Raw genomic sequence first — 23,321 nt, forward strand, 5'->3', positions numbered from 1 at the left:
ACGGGGGCGACCGACGATGGATGGGAAGACGGCACGGGGTGCGTCGTCTCCGGCGAAACCGGCCTTGCACATACCGGATCCATTGTCTACGACAAGAGCTGCAACTTCGTCGTCACACATTTTTGTGTTGCTTTGATTCTACGTTCTGAAATGAGATAGAAAGGTTTTCGTTAGTTTTTTTTGTTGTTAATGGGAAAATCTCGGTTGGATTTCGGATTTTACGGTGCAGTTTAGCAATTTTCTGGTGGGTTGGAGTCGTTCCAAGTTAGTTTGATGTTTATGAATTGAGTTTTTAAATGTGATACTTATGATACTGATCAAAGGATTTTAAATGGTACTGCTGGTTCATCAGAGTCTTTCTTATATAGCAGGATGTCCAATTTTCTTAATCTAATGGTGCGAAGATTTGCTTTCAAAGAAATTCTACTGACCAGTAGATCAATATTTAACATCCTGTTTATATACAATAATCATAGTTAAATTGATCATTATCTATCCAGCTGTTACAGAAACATTCTCCTAAAATTGCTTTTTGTTTTTTTCTTGACCGTTACAAACATAATTTGAGGAATAGTTTTTCCTCGGCTCTATGGTTGCATTCGAAAAACAAAATGATTCGAGAAAAATTATATAAAATTATTGATAAATATAAAAAAAATGTTGGGGGTTGATTTTACATACTCAAATTATAAAGGAAAGTAGCTGAACGAATAAACAATATTTATTGCAAATAATAAAATGGTATAGGAAATTATTTGTTTAGAAAAAGGATCTGAGTCCAGGGATGGCGTTTAAGAGAAAATAAAATACATTTATTTTTATTGCTCTGAGCCTTTAGGGTAGTTGTCGTACGAAAAATCAGAGCTCTAGAAAAATTGTTTTTCTATGATTCTAATAATTAAAATAATACTACTGATAATAATATTTTAAATGCAAAAACATTATTTTAAACGAAAAAATGTTGAAACTTACAAAAAATATTTATTTTTACAATGTTTATTGCTCTTGAATTTTATCTTACTATCGCTTCTTATCAATTGTTGAAAAATGGTTAAATTTTAATCAATCGTGTTTTTTTTTAGAAAACATTCTATAAAACTATACTGCTTTCAATGTTCAAAGTACATTTTTCTATGGCTGAAATCGGCCAAACAATTTTGTTTTAAAGAAAAAAAATGATTTCAAAAATGTATTTGAAGATTATTCGCTTATTTTATAATTTAAAAACAGTAGAGTTGCAGGGAATTTTTTTCCGAAGAAATAAATCATGAATTATTGAAATTCAAAAAATTTTGAGAAAATTGGTAAGAAGCGATAGTAAGAAAATATTCAAGTACAAAAAGTATTGTAAAAATAATTATTTTTTGTTAGTTTCAATACTTTTTTTTATAAATAATACTTTTTCTTTCACACGAAAAGGCTGGTAATATTATTTCAATTTTTAAAATCATAGAAAACTTTTTTTTCGATAGACCTGACTTTGAAAATTTGAAACAGTAGAGTCGTAAGGAATCTTTTTTCTGAAAAACAAAGCCATGCTTTATTAAGATCTAACCATTTTTTCAATTGATAACAAGCGATAGTAAGAGAAAATTCAATTACAAAAAATATTGTCAAAATGGATATTTTCGTAAATTATAAACTTTTTTTGTTATAAAAAATGTTGTTTCTTTCATTAAAAAATGACTGATAATATTATTTAAATTCTTAAAAACATTGAAAACTTTTTTGCCGAAGTTCAATCAGAGTAGGACTCTTCAATTATTTATGATTTTAATAATAACAGTTTGGGATATAAATTTAGAATCCTGAATGGAAAAAATATCAAGATTTGATGCTTATCAAATTTTAATATAATAATAGCGTAATAAAAATTTATATTTTATAGGCAGCATTTATAGAAAATTTTTATAATTTCAGGATGTCCAGCTGTCAGGGAAATTGTGGAAATGTCAGAGAAATCGATTTATCATGGAGAAGTCAGGGAACTCTTTTAAGTCAGGTAATTGTCTTAAAAATCATAAAATTTGTACAAATTTCATGAATTTATATAAAAATGCGAGATTTTTTGCTTTTTCATAAAAAATGTTGAAGAGTAGAATTAAAGAAAATAAAAGAATTTGAAATCCCATTCTCGTTGGATGCCCTGTACATTATATTCAATAATTGCTTTCTATTAAATAATATTAAAATTCGCATTTTTAATGAAAGGAATAAAGTTTTAATGTAATCATCAGAAATTGTTCATATTTTTATATTATATGTTCAGAAGCTTAAATTATATAGAATCGGATTGTAATTGAAGATTATCAAAATAATTTTGATTAAAATTAAACTTCATACTTAGAAAGAAGTTCTTACTTTTTTATGTTATCATTTTTATTTAAAATCCAAAAAGTCTATTAAGTGCAAGAGATGCATTTTATGAAATTGAAATAGAAGACATTTAAAAAAAAGATTCAAAAGTTGTGCTTTTATTTCAATAGGTTCTTGGAAGAACCGAAGTTTCAACGTTACGAAAGAATAACAAATCTCAGAATTTAGAATCTTAGGGCTTCGGGATTAAAATAGATATTATTGAAAGAATTTTTGGCTCAGCTGCTATCCCTTACGACTTGACGCTCAAATAATCTCGTAATAGATTGATTAATTCATCCGCTGAGCTAAATACTAATCATTAATCAATCTCAAAGTAGGCTAATTAATTTATAATTCGCATTATTAAAGCTTAAGAGTATTCTTCTAGGAAATTAATCACAGAAAGCCATATAATGCCGAAATAATTTAAAATTGATTAAATTAAATAATTAATCGAGATGAATGTTTGCTTCTCTGACTTTGAGATTCTAAATCTTCAGTCTGATGTTATAATTTTCTTTGAAAATTGGTCAGAATTCGAGAAAACGTTCTATAAATTTGATCCGCGTATTCTTGCTGATAAATAGTTGAAGAAACGTAACATTTCCGCTAATGTTGCAGATACGCGTGCCAGAATTGACCCAATTGCCTATAAAGCGATAGGCGTCGAGGAGTATCACTAGGAGCAGCCGCGGCGTCGCGACGCTATTTTGAGCCAAGCGCGCTAACTTTAGCCGAACGACGGACGCTCCCTATAAGTTCAAGAGTCGATTATGGACCCCGACGCCTTCGCCTGCGACGAAAAGACACGCGTGCCAAGATTATGCGGTTCTTACAAGAAATCGTAATTGCGGAAACAGGCCAAAGACCTCTAGAAATCCCATCACTAATCTCCCATCCTTTACCCTTTTTAATCTTGAAATTATCGCCCCAATCCGTATCATCTTCCACTTTTATAAATCCAGAGACTCCTCGTTAAGTTTCTTTGCGGGGCTTCTATATTTATAGAGACCGTCACGTTTAGGGCGGCATGACCTTATAAAGTATCGTTGAGATATTTTTGGCACCCGACGAAACTCGTGAGTTCATTCAGACCTTCGAATCTGTTAATTTTACAAGGGAAAAGAAATTTAATCAGGGATCGAAGACAGTTGTTCGAAAGGTGGAGGAATATTTTGGTTAGAAATTATTTTTGAAATGGTGGTTATGGTTAGTTAATTTTTAAAGAGAAATTCGTGTAATATTTGGATGCAGGAAGGAAACTGATACCGCCGATGAAAATAGTTTTCGATTATTTTTGTTAATAGTTTCGGCAATTTTAAACGATTGTCATTTTTATAAATTATTATTGGATATAGGACCTGTTTGTGAATGTGAGTCATGTTTTGTTTTTTGATGGATTTCTAGAGCAGATACGATCATGAACTTGGACATTTTTCAAAATGGCACTTTGCCATATTCAGATAAACAAAGGTCTATTTACTAATTTTCAGTGAGGTGTTTGACAGTTTACAAATATCAGTTGGCAGGAAAATGACAAATTTTGAATTATTTCTTTCAAAATTGTAATCTTAGATATAGTTGGTCCCAAATTTGATTTTTTAATTGTACATTTTTTATAGTAGTGTTTATGGAAATTTTATATCAGTAAAAATCTCGGTTTTTATTTAGAATTTATTATTTTTCTTAAACATTCACAAAAGTTAGTTTTGCAGTTTCAAGTAAAGAAGAAAAATCGTAGAAAAATGTGTTTTCGAGCTGATTGTTTATATCGTTATAATTTTTGTATCAAAACAAATTTCTGAAAATCCAATTGTTAGTTTAACTGAAAGTTAAAAAATATTCGTAATTCCTCTTTACAAAATTACAGTCAGCAAAAAATTGTTTATATTAGTTGCAAGTAAAGGAAACCAAATGTGATAAAATTTCCAACTAAAATACTATCGTCGACAATATTTCTCTAGTTCGCAAAACAATCTAACAAATTGCACAAATAGAAGAAAGAAAATAAATGAGAAAAATTAATTAATTTTTCGGAAATAAAAAGCAAATTGTATTAAAATGCTAATGAAAATAAAAAGTTAGATTTGACATTTCTGAAAATTGAATAAACTTTTGAATAAGCTATACTCAGGGAAACTCGTCGGCGAGGATGGCTCGTCGAAGAAATGGATTGTAGCGAAGAAATTAGAACCAGATCACTGAATAAAAAAATCACACTGAGGCGACACAGAACGAGAACCGAAATTCGCGAAGCACCACGTGAAAATTTGTATTTAATAAACCGCACAGATTAATAATCCCAGGAAGGTCCAAGCGAATCAAGTGAGGGCTGATGATCAGCAATCAACAGGAAGGAAGTACGTACCGTGCACGGGACAGAGTGTAGTGGCGTCTGTGCTGGAGGAGCGTCGCGACGTCGAATATATGCTCTCGTTTAAACGCCCCCGCATTTTTGGGCGATGGGGCTTGCCCGACAGGCACGAAAAAGGCTTGCTTCCCGAAGCGTCGCGACGCTCTCCGAACTAGGCGGGACCAGGGTTCTCCAAACACACTGCGAAATATGTCAGTTTCACCCAAAAACACGTCAGTGGTAGCCTTTCATATCAAGGATTTGAATTTGAAATGAGAAATGTTTAGTTTCATTGAATGTGGATTCAAAATCAATTTTTAGAGGGTTGCTACAGGTCTGAAATTTTCAGAGAGTCAGGAAAAGTCCGGGATCTTGAAACTTATCAAGGAAATTCAGGGAAATTATAAGTGATCAAGGAAAGTAAGGGAAAGTCAGTAAATTTAAAACTGTTTAGTGAAAGTCAGGGAATTTCAGTAATTCAGGGAAAATCAAAGAATTTAGAACTTGTCAAGGAAAGTCAGGGAATTTAAAAGTTGGTAGGGAAACGAACCGAAAGTCGATGAATTTAAAACTGTTTAGGTAAAGTCAGGAGATATCAGTGAATTTCAGAAAGTGAGGGAATTTAAAGCTGGTCAGAGAATGTCAGGGCATTCTGGAATATCAGGGAAGCTCAGCGAGGCTCAGCAGATTGCAGGAAGTCCGTGAATGTCAGAGAATTTAAAAGTTACCAGGAAACTAACGGAAAGTTATGGAATTAAAAACTATTCAGGGGAACCCGTAATATCAGGGAGTTCCAGAATGTCAGGGAATTTCAGGAACTTCCAGAAAGTCAGGCAAAGTGAAGGAGTTTAAAACTGTTCAGGGTAAGTTAAGGAATTTAAAAGTTGTAAAGGAAATACAGGTAATTTAAAAGTGATCAAGGAAGGTAACGGAAAGTCAGTGGATTCGAAATTGGTAAGGTAATACGAGATAATTCCAGAAATTCAGGGAATTTAAAACTGGTTAAGAAAAGCCAGGATATGTCAGGGAATTCCAGAAAGACAGGGAATGTTAGGAAATTGCAGCAAGTCAGAGAAAGTCATGGAATTTAAAACTGCTAAGTGAATGTCAGGTAATTCCAGAAAGTCGGGGGAAATCTGGGAATGTCAGGAAATGTCGGGGAATTTCAGAAAGTCAGGGCATGTTAGGAAATTGAAGTAAATCAGAGAAAGTCATGGAACATAAAACTGGTAACGGAATGTCAGGGGATTCCGGAAAGTTGGGGCAAGTCAGGCAATTTAAAAATGGTTAGGAGAAGTCAGAGATTGTTAGGGAATTCTAGAAAGTCAGAAAATTTAAAACTGGTTATGAAAAGTCAGGGAATGTCAAGAAATTCTAGATAATCAGAGAAAGTCAGGGCATTGCAGTAAGTCAGAGAAAGTCATGGAATTTAAAACTGGTAAGGGAATGTTAGGGAATTTCAGAAAGTCAGGGAAAGTTAGGAAATTAAAGTAAGTCAGAGAAAGTCATGGAATATAAAACTGGTAAGGAAATGTCAGGGAATGTCAGGGGATTCCTGAAAGTTAGGGAATGTTAGGGAATTGCAGTAAGTCAGAAATTCGGTGAATTTAAAACTGGCAAGGGAATGTCAGGTAATTCCAGAAAGTCGGGGGAAGTCAGGGAATTAAAGACTAGTAAGGAAAAGTCAGGGAATATCAGGAATTCTAAAAGGTCAGAGAAAGTCAGGGAATTGCAGTAAGTCACAGAAGGTCAGGAAATTCCTGAATGCAGGGAAAGGTCTGGGAATCCTAGAAATTTAGAGGAAGTCATTGCATTTAAAACTGCTTAGGAAAAGTCAGGAAATATCAGAAAATTCCAGAAATTCAGAGAAGGTCCGCGATTTCCGGAAAGCAAAAGAATTTGAAACTGATGATGGAAAGTCCGTGAATTCTAGAAAGTTAGGGAAGGTCAGGGAATTCCAAAAAGTCATGGAATTTAAAACTGGTAAGGGAATGTAAGGAAATTGCTGAAAGTCAGAAAAGGTCAGGGAATTGCAGTAAGTCAGAGAAATTCAGGGAATTTAAAACTAGCAAGCGAATGTCCGAGAATTCCAGAAAGTCAGGGAAAGTCAGGAATTCCTGAATGCAAGGGAAGGAATGGGAATTCCAGAAAGTTAGTGAAAGTCATTGAATTTAAAACTGCTTAGGGAAAGTCAGGGAATATCAGAAAATTCCAGAAATTCAGAGGTCAGTGAATTCCGGAAAGTAAAGGAATTTAAAACTGATCGTGGAATGTCCGTGAATTCTAGAAAGTTAGGGAAGTTCAGGGAATTCGAAAAAGTCAGGGAATTTCAGGCAATGTCAGGGAATTTATAAATGGAAAGAGGAATTCAGAGAATGTCAGGAAATTTAAAACTGATTAGGGAAAGTAAAGAAATATTAGAAAATTTTAGAAAGTCAGGGAAGGTCACGGAATTCTCAAATTGCAGGGAATTTAAAACTTTTCATGAAAAGTCAGCGGATATCGGGGAATTCCAGAAAGTAAGGAAAGATCAGGGAATTCCAAAAAAGTCAGGGAATATTAGAGAATTCCAGAATGCAAGGGAAGGTCTGGGAATTCCATAAAGTCAGGAAAGATTAGGGAATTTAAGACTGGCAAGGGAAAGTCATAGAATAATAGAAAAATCCAGAAAGTCAGGGAAGGTTAGGGCATTCAAAACTGTTTAGGGAAAGTCAGGGAATTCCAGAATGCAAGGAAATGTCTGGAAATTCCAGAAAGTCAGAAAACAGTATTGTATGTATGTCGGTCTGTGAGCACGATAACTTTTGAAAGAATTAATCTATTAGATTGGCTTTTTTAGTGTCAGAAACTGATAGTATTTGATAGCATTTACAAAATTAAAAAAAGAAATACAAATTTGAAGCTAAATAACGTACGATATAAAAAAAGTCAAGAAAAGAAAAACGTTATTTAAGTTTTGACGGCACAAAAAATAATCAAAAATTCAATTTTTCGGCCAAACTATGCAAGATGCGTCAAAAGATGAATGGATAAAAATTGTGGACCCAAAAAGGATATAAAAATTTCTTATTATTCGCTTTTTGATAGGACGCAGAGTTTTTGTTTTATCCGTAAAAAACAGCATTAAAAATAGAAAAATTAAATTGTTAGACAAGCGACAGAAGCTATGAAGAAAATAAAGAGGCAAAATTTGTTCACTGAAAAAAGATTCACAAATTTTGTGTTAATCATTTTTGTATAGAATGCGTAGTTTTTGTTTTAATCGTGAAAAATAACATTAACAATAAAAAATCAAATGTTGGGAAAAATGATGCAAAGTACGAAAGCTCATAGATGGAAAAATTGTGCATTAAAAAAAGATCTACAGATTTGTAATAAAACTTTCTCTATAAGAATAATTTAAAAATTAAAAAAATACCTGTTTGAAAAAACCACACAAGCTACAATAGCATTTTAACTAATATCATTTTTCGCTTACATTTATATAACTACCAATTTTATTCTGGCACTTTACGCTAGAATGTGTATTTTTGGTTCAAATCGTAAACAATAACATTAAAAATAAAAAAGTTAAATTTATGGAAAAGCGACACAAGTTACATTAAAAATTTTGTGAAAAAAATTATTTTTACATTCTCATAAGAGAAGCTATTAGATTTGTGTAAAATTTGACCCCCCCCCCAGTTTCTGTCAAATGTCCACGTTTTGAGACCCCCTGAATCCGAAAAACAGGTTTTTACGAATGGTCTGTCTGTATGTCTGTATGTATGTCTGTCTGTCTGTGAACACGATAAATTTTGAAAAAATTAATCTATTAGATTGCCCTTTGATACACTCGTTTACTGTCCTAAATTAAAGGCCAAGTTCGTTAGCCAGCCATTTTGGATGAAAATTCACAAAAATGGGCACATTTTAAATATTTTTGAGATCACTTTTTTAAAAATTCAAAAATTCTCTTTACGGTTATTCATAGAATTCAAAAAATTTAACATGATACGAAAAAAAGTCTGGAGAAGAAAAACGTTGCTTTTTAAAAGCCGTACAAGATTATGATAAAAACTTTTTCGATTTGGTCGAGAAGTTGAACACTCCAAATTTGATCGTACCAAGAATAATAAATCCAAAAATTCAATTTTTTTTTTGGTTAAACTATGCAAGGTACGAAAAAAATGAAAAAGCTTAAATTTCGCGCCCTGAAAAGAACTACAAATTAAGAATGAATCACTTTTCGATATACGCTACGAGAAAAAATGAGACAAAACTTGTTCATCCAAAAAGGAACTATAATTTTTGATAGGACAGATAGTTTTTGCTTAAGTCATAAAAAATAACATTCTAAATAAAAATATTAAATTTGTTTGAAAAAACGACACAAAGTATGAACTTATTACTAGACAAAGCTGTTCGCCTAAAAAGTTCTATAAATTTATTCTTAATTATTTTTCGATAGGACGAGTAGATTTTCTTTTAATCGTAAAACATAAGATTAAAAATTAAAAAATTAACTTTTTGGAAAAAGCACAGAAAAGACGAAAGAGGACATAGGCTCATATATAGGACCCTATATAGGTTCCTGTATTAGATCTTATGCAGATGCACAGTGGTTTTTATTTAATCGTAAAAAACAACATTAAAAATAAAAAAAATTATAAAAACAAGGAAATAAGAATTAGTATGATTCAATTTTTATGCATATTATGAATTGTAATGATATACATTTATTGAAATAATACATGTTTCAGAGCAGCTTGGAATACAATTGAAAGCAAAATAAGAAACAAATACAAAAATAATCATGATAAATACAATTTGCTTTTTATTTTGCAATTTTTTAATAAGTAATTCCTGGCAGAGTTACATAAAAAATGTATTATAATAGATATAAAAGTGTGGTGTATAATGTATAAAGTTGACACGTTGGAAAAAATCGAGTGCAAAGCACGAGATACATGATGAGAATATGTTCGTTAAAGCCAAAAGAGCTTTAACAAAAGAGAGTTCAGAATCACAAAATTACAGTTGTCGGTCCGTTCACTTTTGGTTTTAAAAGGTCTGTGCGCGAATGCGGAAGAAATGCAAAGACTAAGCGCGGAGTGTGATTGCCCTCAGTCGCGTGCCGTAGGTGCGCTCAAACTCTCGAACTAAGCTTCTTTAACCAAAGAGAATTCACAATCACGAAATTACAGTGGTGGATGTTTTGAGTCTTAATTTTAAAATGTTTGCGCAAGAATGTGCGAAAATATAAAGATCGAGCGCGTAGTGTGAGGTAAATACAAGATCGAGCGCGAAGCGCGATAACCAACAGTCACGCGCCCTAGGCGCGCTCAAACTTGCGAGCGAAGCGAGCCGCGCGCGATGAGAATGTGCCCCCGTAGCGAGCAGATTTTGTTCTATATGATGCGCACTTTTTTTTAATAAAAAAAAAGTTAATAAAAACACATACCTTTCAATAGCAATACATATTGTGATTTGTAATAATATAAAATTAAAATGAAACATTTTTCATAGTAGCTGAGAATAAAAATTAGTACAAAATAAGAAGCAAATATTGAAGTAATCATGAAAAATACATTCTGTATATTATTTTTCAATATCTGAATAAGCAGAATCAGCTGGTGATGAAAATGTCTTCGTTAAAGCCGCAGGAGCTTTAACAAAAGAGGATTCACTACCAGAGGACCATAAACTACGTTTATTTATTTAATTTTTGTAGGAATTTCGCTAAAATTCTTTGTGGAAAGAAATTGAAACTGGGACCATTTTTTTTACATATTTTCTTTCTACCTTGAAATTTTTTGAACCTAAGAATATTTTTGATTACGTTTATGTACGCTTTTACATCTCGCAGATATTTTAAATATAAACAAATTTTTTAGGTTCAAAACATTTCAATGTTACAAAGAAAATCTGTCAAAATACGGTCCCAGTTTTAATTTATTTGAAAATAATATTATGAATGGTAATAATATAAATTTATTGAAATGATACATTTTTCAGGGCAGCTGTGAATAAAAATTAATGTAAAATAAAGAAAAAATATTAAAGCGATAATGACAAATAAAATTTGTGCTTCATTTTTCAATATAAGAGTAAACATTTCCTGACTGAGGTGTAAAAATAAATATAAAATACATTTGATATTTAGAAAAGTTAAAATCGAAAAGTTAAAGCCGAAGGAGCTTTAACAAAAGATAATTCACAATCATCAAATTGCAGCCCTTGATGCATTTACCTATTCAGTTGAGTATTTAACTGAATATTTAGTTGCAAATTCCAGTATTTTGTTGATGACTATTTGAAAATACATTTCATTGGTTGAAAAAATCAACTATTTGGTTAACAATTCATTTTTTGCATCAAAATTCATCATTTTTGTTCAAAATTTATTTCTTAAACTGAGAATTTAATTATTCCATTTTTTGCAGGTAATTGATATTTATTGGTTAAGAATTTATGTCTTTTGTTTGAAAATTTATCCTTTTGGCTTGTGTCTTTTGGGTCCGTTTTTTTTAAAACTGAAATTGGTCAAGACAGCAAAAATATGTTATTTTCATCTGAAAGCGATAGTTTGTAGAACCAAAGATCTGAATTTTGTAGAAGATATGTTTAGCTTTGTTTGAAATTGGATTCAAAATCAATTTTTAAGAAAATGTTATTACAGAATCTTCTGTTAAAAGAAGAAATGAAGATAAAGAAATTTAGAAGAATTTATCTTTGATAATATTTTAAATCAATAATTTAAATTTGGGAAAGAGGCGTTTTAGTTTTTTTTTTATAGAATATTCGCAATTAGCTCTTAACAATAATTTCAGAAGATCCTATTTTAAAAAAGAGAATCTTTATTTATAAAATAAGATGAAGATTTGTAGAAGAACCCATTGCTAATCATTTTCGATCAGTGATTATCTTCTGAATCCCAAATCCAAAGAGTCGTTTTAATTTCGTTACAAAAGAGAATTTTCTAAATCATTTCTTAAAAATTCAAAATCAATGTTTATAGCAGTTTCTTCTAAAAGTTTTTTATTTAGTAAAATAAATGAAGAAGAAATGTTGAAGAACCTTTTCCCAACAATTTTTCGTCAGTGATTATCTTTTAAATCGAGAATCCGAAAATGGAAAAAAGCATTTTAGTTTTGTTGAAAAAGGATTAAAAATTAATGATTAGGAATCAGTTCTTTTGAAATAAATTTGCAAAACGTTTCTTTAAAAGAAGTTATTACAAAAAATTGTTTTTATTGGTAGGCTTTGTTATCAAGCATCTGAATTTATAAAGGGAAATTATTAGTTTCATTCAAAGTGGATTCAAAATCAATTATTAGAATAGGTTCTTCTAAAAGAATATTTAGGTGAAGTCGTTTAAAAGAAACATTTTGAGAGCTTCCTTTACAAAAATTATTGGTCAAAAATTTGTTTTTACTGGTAGGCTTTGGAATCAAGGATCCGAATTTGAAAAAATAAATGTTGAGTTTCATTCATAGTGGATTCAAAATAAATGTTTACAATAGGTTCTTCTAAAAGAATTTTAATTTTAGAGAAGAAATAAAGAAAAAGAAGAAATGTAGAGGAACCTATTCCCAAAAATTTTTCATTATTGGGGCGCGCGACTGTTGTTTCTCTCGCTTTACGTTCGATAATATATTTGTTTCTCGCTTTGCGTTCGATAATGTAATTACCCCAAATTTGTGCACATGCCTTCTAAAATTAAATCTCAAAGCATTGGCGATTGTAATTTGGCGATTGTGAATTCTCTTTTGTTAAAACTCCTTTGGCTTCCACGAACACATTATCATCACATATCTCATGATTAGCACTCGATTTTGTCAAAAATGTGAAATTTTCTACATTATGTTCAATTCTATTATGTCAAATTATATTTATTTCTGTACTTCAGACTGGGACTGCTTATTCAGATATTGCCAGATAAAGTACCAATTGAATTTGTAATGAATAAGTTAATATTTATCTTTTATTTTGCATTACATTTTATTCTTAGCTACTCTGAAAAATTTTTATCATTTCAATACATTTATATTATTGCAATTCATAATATGCATTGGTATTGAAACAAAAGTATTTTAATTTTTTAGCTTTATAATTAAGAAAAAGTGCGTATCCTATTCAAAAAAATTGTTATTAAACATTTTATTTCAACTTGTGTCATTTTTACATAATATTAATTGTTTAATAACAAATTTGTAGACATTTTTTGGTTATAAAACTTTTGCCTTTTCATTTTTATTCGTCTCTTTTGTCGTTTTAGCAAAAAAGTTATTTTTTTATTTTAATCTTATCTTTTATGAGTAAAAGAAAAGCCACGTATTCTATCTAAAAATTGTCAATAACAAATTTATATATCCTTTTTCATATCATTTTTGTTCGTAACTTGTGACGTTTTTAAAAAATTTTAATTTTTATGTTTCGAATTTTATTTTTGACTATTAAAACAAAAACTACGTGTCCTTTCAAAAAATTATCCAGGACAAATTGGATTGATTTTTCACTCTTTTTTGAAAGAACAACTTCTGTCTTCATATTTTTCATAGCTTCTGTCGTTTGTACAACAATATAATTTTGTTAAATGTTGTTTTTTTACAAATAAAACAAAAATTGGGCATCCTATCAAAAAATAATTAATAATAAATTTGTAGCTCTTTTTGGATGAACAACTTTTATCTGATTATTTTTTCCTTCTCTTGACTTTTTTCATATGGTGCGTTGTTTGGCTTCAAATTCTCATTTTCGTTCGTTTTTTAAAATTTTGAAAGTACTGTGACTCTAAGGGGTTCTAGTTTCGTGGAAAGAGGATTCAAAATTAATTTGTAGAAATTTTTTCTTTTTAAAGAAACTCAAGAGATGTTCCTTTAAAAAAGTTGGTTTCAAAAAAATGTTTTCATTGGTAGGTTTCAGACTGAAGGATCCGAATTTGGCGAAAAAAATTTGTTGAGTTTCCCTGATAGTAGATTCAAAATCAATTTTTAGAATAGATTCTTAAAAAAAATTTTTAATGAAGAAATGTAGAAAAACTTGTTGCAAAAATTTCACATTAATGATAATATTTTGAATTAAGAATCAGAATTTGAAAAAAGAGGCGCTTTAGAATCATTGAAAGAGGATTCAAAATTAATTCCTATTTAAACAAACTTACAAGAAGTTTCTTTAGAAAAATTTATTTTCAATTTTTTTCATAGATAGAGGCTTCGGAATAAAAAATCCGAATTTGATGAGAGAAATATTTATTTTGAATAAAAATGGATTAAAAATAAGTTTTTAGAATAATTCAGGGTGGCCTGTAGACCGGGAAACCTGTAAAACCGGGAAATGATCGAGAATTTTATGAGACCGAGGAAACCCGGGAAACGGCAGTGAATTTATTTTTTCACCGGGAATTTTACCAAATTTTTAGAATAAAAATTTTGTCCAACTTTGATTTCAACCGTTTTTTAAATAATTTTTCAAATGGTAATTTTTATAAATTATTATATCATTTAGTTTAGAATGATTAATTCGAAAATCTTTCACATTACAAATTTTCCATTTCAGATTTTTAATTTTTAAGCATATATTTTAATTTAAAGAATTTTAAAATGCAGTTTTAAAGGTTAAATATTTTTTTTAAATTAGAAGTTTTTAAAATCGAAGATTTTTGTATAAAAAACAGGGTGGTCGCCGGATCGGGAAACCGGGTATTTTACGAATTTTCAAAAGAAAAATCTCCCCAAGTTCGATTTTAACCGTTTTTTAAAATAATTAAAGTGCAGTTTTGAAGATTTAAACAATTAAAAATGAAAAGTATTTGAAGTCGAAAATTTTTGAAAGTAAACAATTTCATTTTATCAACTGTAACTACAAATATGTAAATTATTTTTAAAATGGATCTGTACTCTAAGTATAGAAATCTGTACAATAATTGAGTTGACCAAACAATTCTAGATCCGTTCAAAATTTGAGAATTTACAGATTTTTCAGAAAATTTTCATGGTTTATCAGTAATATATTTTTAATTCAGAGTTTCCGGCCTTCCTTTATATTATTTTTTATATTAAATTTAATGAATAAATTTATTAATATATATTATTTCTATTAATTTTTTTAACAATTAAAAAATGTAAACGTGCGTTTTACTATTTTCAACTTAAAAATAAATCCATAATAATATAGTCATAATTAAAGGTTTTCATTAAATTTAAAATATGGTGAGTCTAAATTATTTAGTTTTTATCCCATTTAATTTGAAATTTCTTAATGCAGAAAAAGAATAAGTATTTAATATTTAGCAGTATTTCACTGTTCATTCAAGATGAGTAAATTGAAACCAAATATTTAAAAGAAAACAATTTAAAACTGAATTGTTTCACATAGAAAGCTTTGAATCTTTAGATTTTCGAAGAACTTTTAATCTTTTAGCTTTACAATTTTAATTGTTTAATTTAAAAAGTGTTTAATTTAGAAGTGAAATTGTTAAATTTTGACGCATAAATAACAATTAAACACTTATTATTTGTAGAAAAAATTTGAGTAATTTTAAGAGAAATTTAGAAGTTTTGAAAAGATTTAAACTTAATTAAAAACTTGAAATTATTTCAAGTAATTTAAACGAAGTGTGTTGATATTTTTTTCACAACTTCTAAATATACTTGTAAATTAATCTAATATTTTTACAAATAATAAGTCTTCTATTATTGTTTATAAATTAAAATAACATTTTTTTTCATTTGCAGGATTTTCTAAAAGTTATAGAAAAAATTTAATTCATTTTGAAATATATTTAAAAGTTCCGAAAAAATTGAAAAATTATTTTGAATTTGGAAAAATTTTAAACCACTTCTAGATTTCTCAAGATTTTTAAATAAAATTTTTAAGCTTTTGAAGGATGCCTAGAATATTTAAAATAAAAATAATTTAACTTCTAATTACAGAAATAATAAGTTAAAGGAAGTATTTTTCAATTTTTAATGTGTCTAGCTTAAAATTACTTAAAATAATATAATTTTGAAAATTTGCAAAGTTCATTGCTTGATTCTTTAATTTAGACTATTGAAAATGTTAACGTGGATTTATATTTTTGGAACTTAATCTGAATTGAATACACAATTTTTGAATTGAAAAATTTTTAAACTTCAATTTTAAAAGTTTGGAATTCAAGGGTTCCACTTTGAATGCTTTAATTTGTTGTTTATTGTTTATTACTTTGTATGTAAAAATGTTTAGAATATAGTTTGATTTTTTAAATTTCATTGGCCGTGAAAAATGTTTGCGAACCGGGAAATGACCGGGAATTTTTTTCTTCCTTTAAAAAGGCCACCCTGATAACTTTTTTGGAAAGAATCTTTATTTGGGTGAAGTAATGGAAATGAAGAAATGTAGAAAACCCTGTTCCCAACAGTTTTCGTCACTGATAATCTTTTGAATTAGGGATCCGAATTTAAAAAAGAGGCGCTTTAGTTTCGTTGAAAAAGGATTCAAAATTAATTCTTATGCATTTGTTCTTTTTAAAGAAACTAAAGAGATGTTCCTGTAAAAAAGTAATTTCCCAAAATATTTTTTCAGTGATAGGCTTGAAAATTAGGGATTCGAATTGGACAAGCCAAATTTTGAGTTTCATAGATAGTGGATTCAAAATAAATGTTTGAAATAGCTTCTTCCACAAGAATATGAAAGAGAAGAAATAATAATGAAGAAATGTAGAAAAACTTATTTACAAGATTTTTCATCACTGATTATCTTTTGAAGTGAGGATCGGAATTTAAAAAATAGGCATTTTAGTTTCGTTAAAAGAGGATTTAAAATCAATTTTTAAAATAAGTTCTTCCAAAAGAATCTTTATTTAGGAGAAGAAATGAAATGAAGAAATGTAGGAAAATCTGTTGCCAAAAATTTGTCATCACTCTGATAATATTTTCAATTAGGGTTCGGAATTCGAAAAAGAGGCGTTTTAGTTTTGTCGAAAGAGGATTCAAAATTAATTTTTAGGAATTGATGCTTTTAAAACGAACTTGGAAGAAGCTTCTTAAGAAGAAGTTATTTTCAAACATTTATTTTCATTACTAGGATTTGGAATTAAATTTCCGAATTTGAAAAGAGAAATGTTATGTTTAATTAAAAGTGGATGACAAATCAATTTTTAGAATAGGTTCGTCTAAAAGAATTTTAGTTTTGGAGAAGAAATTAAGAAAAAGAAGAAATTTAAAAGGACCTATTCCGATAAATTGTTTATCACTGATAATCTCTTGAATTAAGAATCGGAATTTAAAAAGGACGCATTTCAGTTTTGTTAAAAGAAGATTAAAAATAAATTTTTAGGAACTTATTCTTTTAAAAAAAATTTGTAAGAGATTTCGTTAGAAGAATTCATTTTCAAAAATTTTCTTGTACTGATAGGCTTTGCAAATAAGGATCAGAATTCAAAAAGGATTCAAAATCAATTATTTTTAGAAAAGGTTCTTCCGAAAGAATCAGTATTTGGGAGAAGAAATGCAGAAGAACCTATTGCCAAAAATTTGTCAACACTGATAATCTCTTGAATCAAGAATCAGAATTTGAAAAAAGAGGCTCTTAAGTTTCGTTCAAGGCAGATTCAAAATTAGTTTTTCTAGGGCTCTTTTAATTTAGAGAAGAAATGAAGAACCTGTTACAATGTTAGAACTGTTATGGAATAATTACAAAACTTGCTTGTTGGGTACCTTGGTTGAATTTATTTTTGAAAGCCTGTTTATTTGTTGAATACAAATGAGGAATCTTTCCATCTAATTACGGAATTTTGAAAGAGATTTTTTTGATTTTGTGATCCTGGTCATAAACTGGCCATAAATGATCATGATTAGCAAGTTGGAGAATCTCTTCATTAATTGAATCATATCCATAGTGGACTCATTTTGTTGATATTTATTTTGAACAAGATAAACTGATAAAGCATAACTAACCATCTTCAATTAAGAAAAGACAATAATATCCTCTCAAAAATATATCTGAACCACACGTATAATAATAAATTTTTATTCCTAATTCCTATAGTTATTTATATCTTCTTTAAAATTAACAAATCTGATATTTTTAGATTTTAGCTCGAATTACATTATACTTTTGTATTTGGATTTGGAATTACTTCAAGATTTTTTTTTCCATTAAAACTGATAAGGTTTCAATAGGGATTTAAAATGAGTTTTCTCAAATAAAATGAAGGGTGGTGTTTCCGGTTTGTATAAGAGGTCTCATAGGTTCCATACGGATAACGTGTGGTCTCTGGAGCCAGTATAGTTTTCTACAATCTACGAGAATAGAAATTTCTTTGATCTTGAAGGCTCTAACGTCATACCAAGTTTCTTTTTGTGAAAACGATCTGCCGCTCTCGTACTATTTTCTTTTTTATTCAAACAGAGAAATAGGTAGTTTTAGCAAGCGGTTGTTTGCCTTGAAAAAATCATTGCTTCCGCTCTCATTCATATTTTCTCCGACTTTTACGATTCATAATATAATCTCGAGAAACCACTTTATGTCATAATTTCGCTACATTTTGTTTTACATTTGTTTCTCAGATATATATAGTTCAAAACTGAGTGCAAATAATCGGGGCATACATTTTTTTTTAATTTTCCGACTGCACATTTGTTTTATGTCGGCCCCCTCCCCCAAACCTGAATAAGAAGACAAAAAAGATTTTAATCAACTGTATTGATAACAGGCTTAACAAGCTAAAAATATTTGAAAATAGGGGAAACTAGGAAGTTTTTCACGAAAATAGGGGAATTAATTTTTTTAAAAATAAAATTCATATGTGCAATAATGTACTGTATTCACTTCAATTTCAAAACCCTTTACATTCTGAACATTTTAAGTGAAAATATATGAATAGTTGAATTGCGAACGAAGAAGATTAATTTTCTATAAAAAAGACACATTTAAAAAAAATATAGTTTCCACCATATAGTAGAATTGTCAATTGAGAACGATTAATTTTCAACAAAAAATGAACCAGTAAATTTTCAGATAAAAAAATTAATTTTCGAATAAAAAAATATCAACTGAAATTATGAATATTCAGCCAAATAAATTAAATTTGAACCAAATGGTTTAATTTTGAGTTTCGAAGATGATTTTTCAACCAAGAAGATGAATATTCTAACAGTAAAGACAAATTTGTAAGAAAACACATGGGTTTTTAACAAAATACATGGTGGAACTTTGAACTAAAAACTATCAATTTTCAATGAAAAATGTAATTGTTAAATTTTATAATGCAATTCAATTTCCACTAAAAAGACGAATTCTTAATGAATTCTTTGTGAATTTTGAATTGATTAGTTCAGCTTTTAACTAAAAACGATCATTTTTCAACCAAGAATGGAAAACTTTAATTCTCGGTTTAAAAAATTAAAAAAGCCAAAGAAATGAATCTTCAACTAATAAAATACATTTTTGACAAAATAGTTCAACTTTCAGCAATGTAGTTAAATTCACAACCAAGAAGATTAATTGCCTATCAAAAAGACGAATTTTCTATAAAAAAAACACGATTTTGCAACTAAAAACGATCAATTTTCAATAAAAAATGGAATAGTTAAATTTTCAAATAAAAAATTAATTATCCATTCATAAAAAAATGAGTTTCAGACTTGAATTTTTAACAAAGTAGTTGAAATTTCAATCAAGTAATAGCATTTTCAACCAAATAGTAAAATGTTAAAATCCAAAAGATTATATTAAAAAAATGGAATAATTGAATTTTAGGCAAAAAATTAATTTTTAATGAAATATTTGCATTTTTAACTAAAATTTATTAAATTTATACCAAAAGAAATCAATTTTCATACCAAAAAGATAAATTTTCAACAAAATAAATGAATTTTCAACCAAGAAAGATTTTTCTGTTGAGAAAGAAAAAATAATGTAAACCTAGTTGTTGAATGTTAAACCCAAGAAGACGGATTTTTTCACAAAAAATTAGAATTTTCAATAAAAAAAACTAAGTTTTCAAATCGTTGAATTCTCAATCAAAAACAGTTAAGTTTTCAGTTGAAGGATTAAATTTAAAAAAAAAAGAATATTCAACCAAGTGGTCATGTTTTTAACAACCAAAAATACATTTTTAACAAAAAATGCAATAGTTCAATTTTCAGATTAAAAAATTAATGTTGAGCTAAAAAACGTATTTTTAACCAAATTTTTAACCAAAAAAGATGCCATTTCTACCAAAAGAGATGAATTTTTAATAGAGTCAATTAATTTTGATTTCAGAAAGACGAATTCTCAACAAAAATATATAAATTTCTACCGAAAGAGCACAATTTTCAAACGAAAAATACGAATTTTCAACAAAAGGCAAAGATTTTAAACCAACATTTTTCAGTTGGACAAGAAAAAATAATTTAAACCTAATTGCGAATGTCCTAGCCAAAATACGCATTTTTTTACAACGCAGTTAAATTTTTAATAAAAAAGTAGCTTTTGAAATAGTTGAATTTTCTACCAAATAGTTGAGTTTGCAAGTAAAGACAATAAATTTCCAATCAAAAATGGATTTTTAAAAATTTTAGTTGAATTAATAAAATTTTTTTTAAACAAAATACTTAATTTTTCAATCAAATAGTCGCTGTCTCAAATCAAATAGTCGTATTATATACTACCATAGATAAATTTTCAACAAAAAATGAAATATCTCAATTTTCAGGTTAAAAAATTAATTTCGAGCTAAAAAAAAGAATTAATTTCTACCAAGAGATAAATTTTCAATAAAATAGTTGAAATTTCAACTGAAAAGAATAAATTTTGAAAAAAATTGTCTGATTTTCCACCAAATAGTACAATTATTAACTAAAAAATATGAATTATAAACCAAAAATACAATAGTACACTTTTTAATCAAAGTATTTTAAAGAATTAACTTACAACAAATAATAGTTGGATTTTTTATTAGGTTCTGTTAATTTAGTTCACGTGTATGTGGAAAACTTTGTGAAGTCTACGATAAATAAATAAGAATTGTAATAATTTATAGACTAAAAATTAATAGTTTAAATAATCAAGAAAGTTCATTTTTCATACTTTAAAAATATTTGTTTAGAAAACTGGAAATTTTTCTTAAAAAATAAAATTTCATTTTTCACTGCATTCTTTTTTATTACGGACTGCTTGCCCTCTTTTAAATACCTGCTACATGCAGTATGTATTTAAATAACATTTCGAAAGCCCTACTTTAAAAATTAAAAAATAAATTAATAATAATTTTTCAAAGAGTGTTTATTGAAGAGATGGTTCAATGGCCAATAGCAATATATTTTTGGTGGTTTGGTCGTTGCTTGGCCTTGACGTCTAATTTCTAAAAATATCAATGGAGAACCATTCGTGCTACCATGCAAGGAAGGGTGTGTGTTTCTCATTCGTCGAATGGAATCCGTTTCGAAACAGGTGGACCAGCAAAAGATTTTTTTTGTCTGTAAAAAAAGGACCCATGCTGTGATTGATACGTGCGCCTCCCAACAAAAATAGTCTATTTGTGCTCATTTTTAGAAAAAGTCAACTTTTTCTTATTTCTTCAAAAATAGATGGTTTACTGGGCAATACTCACTAGCCGCTCTTTTTAGATGCAGACTGTGATATTTCATTCGATGTTCCAGATTTGTTCATTGTTGCCACATTGTTAAATATACGAAGTTCTGAAAGAGAAATCTAGATGCGATTTATAAAAAAATAGTTGAATTAGTTCCTTCTGGACGAATCTTTATTTGAGAGAAGAACCTATTCCCAACAATTTGTCAAATTGTTTAACTATTTAAAATTATGTCAGTAAACTAATTTTAAATAAAATAAAATGGCTGGTGTTTTTGAGGAATCCATATTTATTTACGAATTAAAAAATTCTGAAATAGAAATTCTATTTTTTAAGAGTATCGTACTGGAAATTCCACCTGAGAAGTTGGTAAGGATAATCCAAAAAAATGTTTTTAAAAATTAACTATAATGAGTCCATACTTGATACACTTAAATTAAAAAACAAAAATATTGAATATAACTTTAAACGATTTGAAAACAATTCGTAACATTTGATTAACTCAAAGCTATTTATCTGGATCAGATCATTAATATTGACATTTTAACTTTTACAAACCACTTGAAAAATTCCATAATCTTTACTGCTGAAATAATTTTTGTTAATCTTATTTAAGATCTGATACTTTAAAAATCGACAAAAAAATAACAAGGGAATATGAGGAATAATGTGAGATAATGTATATTCTTTGACTTTGGCATCGTATAACAATATAATATATAATATTTACAAAATAAATTAATGTATAGATATAGTTTACGTGAATACCGGTGATTTCGTTTCGCGGATATGAGACTAGATTACACAATAAAGTAACAGACGCGATACAGTTTTTTTTCATATTATCTTCAGGCGTCGGCCGGATCTCTTGCTCGACAGTAAAAAAAGCGTCACATCTCCAGGATGTCACGTGGCTCACCCGGACACCCGGAATAGTTTTTTAATACTTTCAAGTGTCCTAGATGTCCTTTTCGAAGTAAATAGAATCGACCCTGGACACTTTCTCGCCTCGCATATCCTGATCCTCTTTTTCCCTCGAAAACGACTCCTGATGGTGTCCTTCAGAGCCTACGCAGCCTCCGGTGATGCGCTGTACGAAGAGCCCTTCGCGTCCATTTTCGACGACACGTAGTTTTTTATCAATTCGTCGAAAGCCCTTCGAAACAAGGTGAGAATGCAAACATGAACGTGATAGTCGATGAGGTAGTCGCCATCTAGCCACCAGTACAGGGGCGACTCAGATGATAGCGATTCGACGTGAAATGATGAGTCGAAGACGTAGGTTGGCTGTCTGTAAAGTATAGTTCCGTAGCGGCACATCGAGGTCCACCTGTTTTTTTTTAACAAGGTAGATCCTGGTTTTAAGAAGGCACTTAGAAGCACTTGCGGTGGACGATTCCGGGACCGGATTCGTCGTATTCCTGCTTGGAGATCCACATCTGTTGGAAGGTGGACAAGGAGGCAAGGATGGAACCACCGATCCAGACGGAGTATTTCCTCTCGGGAGGTGCGATGATCTTGATTTTGATGGTTGAGGGAGCGAGGGCGGTGATTTCCTTCTGCATACGGTCAGCAATACCGGGATACATGGTGGTTCCACCGGAGAGAACGTTGTTGGCGTACAAGTCCTTACGGATGTCGACGTCGCACTTCATGATGGAGTTGTAGACGGTCTCGTGGATGCCGCAAGATTCCATTCCCAAGAAGGATGGCTGGAAGAGGGCCTCGGGACAACGGAACCTCTCGTTTCCGATGGTTATGACCTGTCCGTCGGGCAGCTCGTAGCTCTTCTCGAGGGAGGTGCTGGCGGCAGCGGTGGCCATTTCTTGCTCGAAGTCCAGGGCGACATAGCAGAGTTTCTCCTTGATGTCACGAACGATTTCTCGCTCAGCGGTGGTGGTGAAGGAGTATCCTCTCTCTGTGAGGATCTTCATGAGGTAGTCGGTAAGATCGCGACCAGCCAAATCCAGACGGAGGATGGCATGGGGCAGAGCGTAACCTTCATAGATTGGGACGGTGTGAGAGACACCATCTCCAGAGTCCAGGACGATACCGGTGGTACGACCG

The 23,321-nt window shown here is 29.8% G+C and overlaps 2 protein-coding genes and 1 pseudogene across 7 annotated transcripts in view; 1 reads left to right on the forward strand and 2 right to left on the reverse strand.

Annotated features, from left to right (window-relative positions):
- Positions 1–4,509, reverse strand: part of LOC117178156 (actin, clone 205-like) — a 5,492-nt gene extending 983 nt beyond the window's left edge. Inside the window, 2 exon segments of the mRNA XM_033369428.1 lie at positions 3–145; positions 4,489–4,509. Coding sequence (XP_033225319.1) covers positions 3–120 — 118 coding nt within the window. The 5' untranslated portion in view covers positions 121–145; positions 4,489–4,509.
- LOC117178159 overlaps positions 1–23,321 on the forward strand; it is a 47,223-nt gene that overhangs the window by 20,034 nt on the left and 3,868 nt on the right. For all 6 annotated transcript variants that reach the window (XM_033369436.1, XM_033369432.1, XM_033369435.1 and 3 more), the window contains one exon: positions 1,921–2,002. The gene's annotated coding sequence lies outside the window, so the exon portion shown is untranslated. The remainder of the gene's footprint in view (positions 1–1,920; positions 2,003–23,321) is intronic.
- Positions 22,508–23,321, reverse strand: part of LOC117178157 — a 3,205-nt pseudogene continuing 2,391 nt past the window's right edge.

This window comes from Belonocnema kinseyi, chromosome 8 (assembly GCF_010883055.1).
Source record: "Belonocnema kinseyi isolate 2016_QV_RU_SX_M_011 chromosome 8, B_treatae_v1, whole genome shotgun sequence".
In the NCBI taxonomy this organism is placed as follows: domain Eukaryota; kingdom Metazoa; phylum Arthropoda; class Insecta; order Hymenoptera; family Cynipidae; genus Belonocnema; species Belonocnema kinseyi.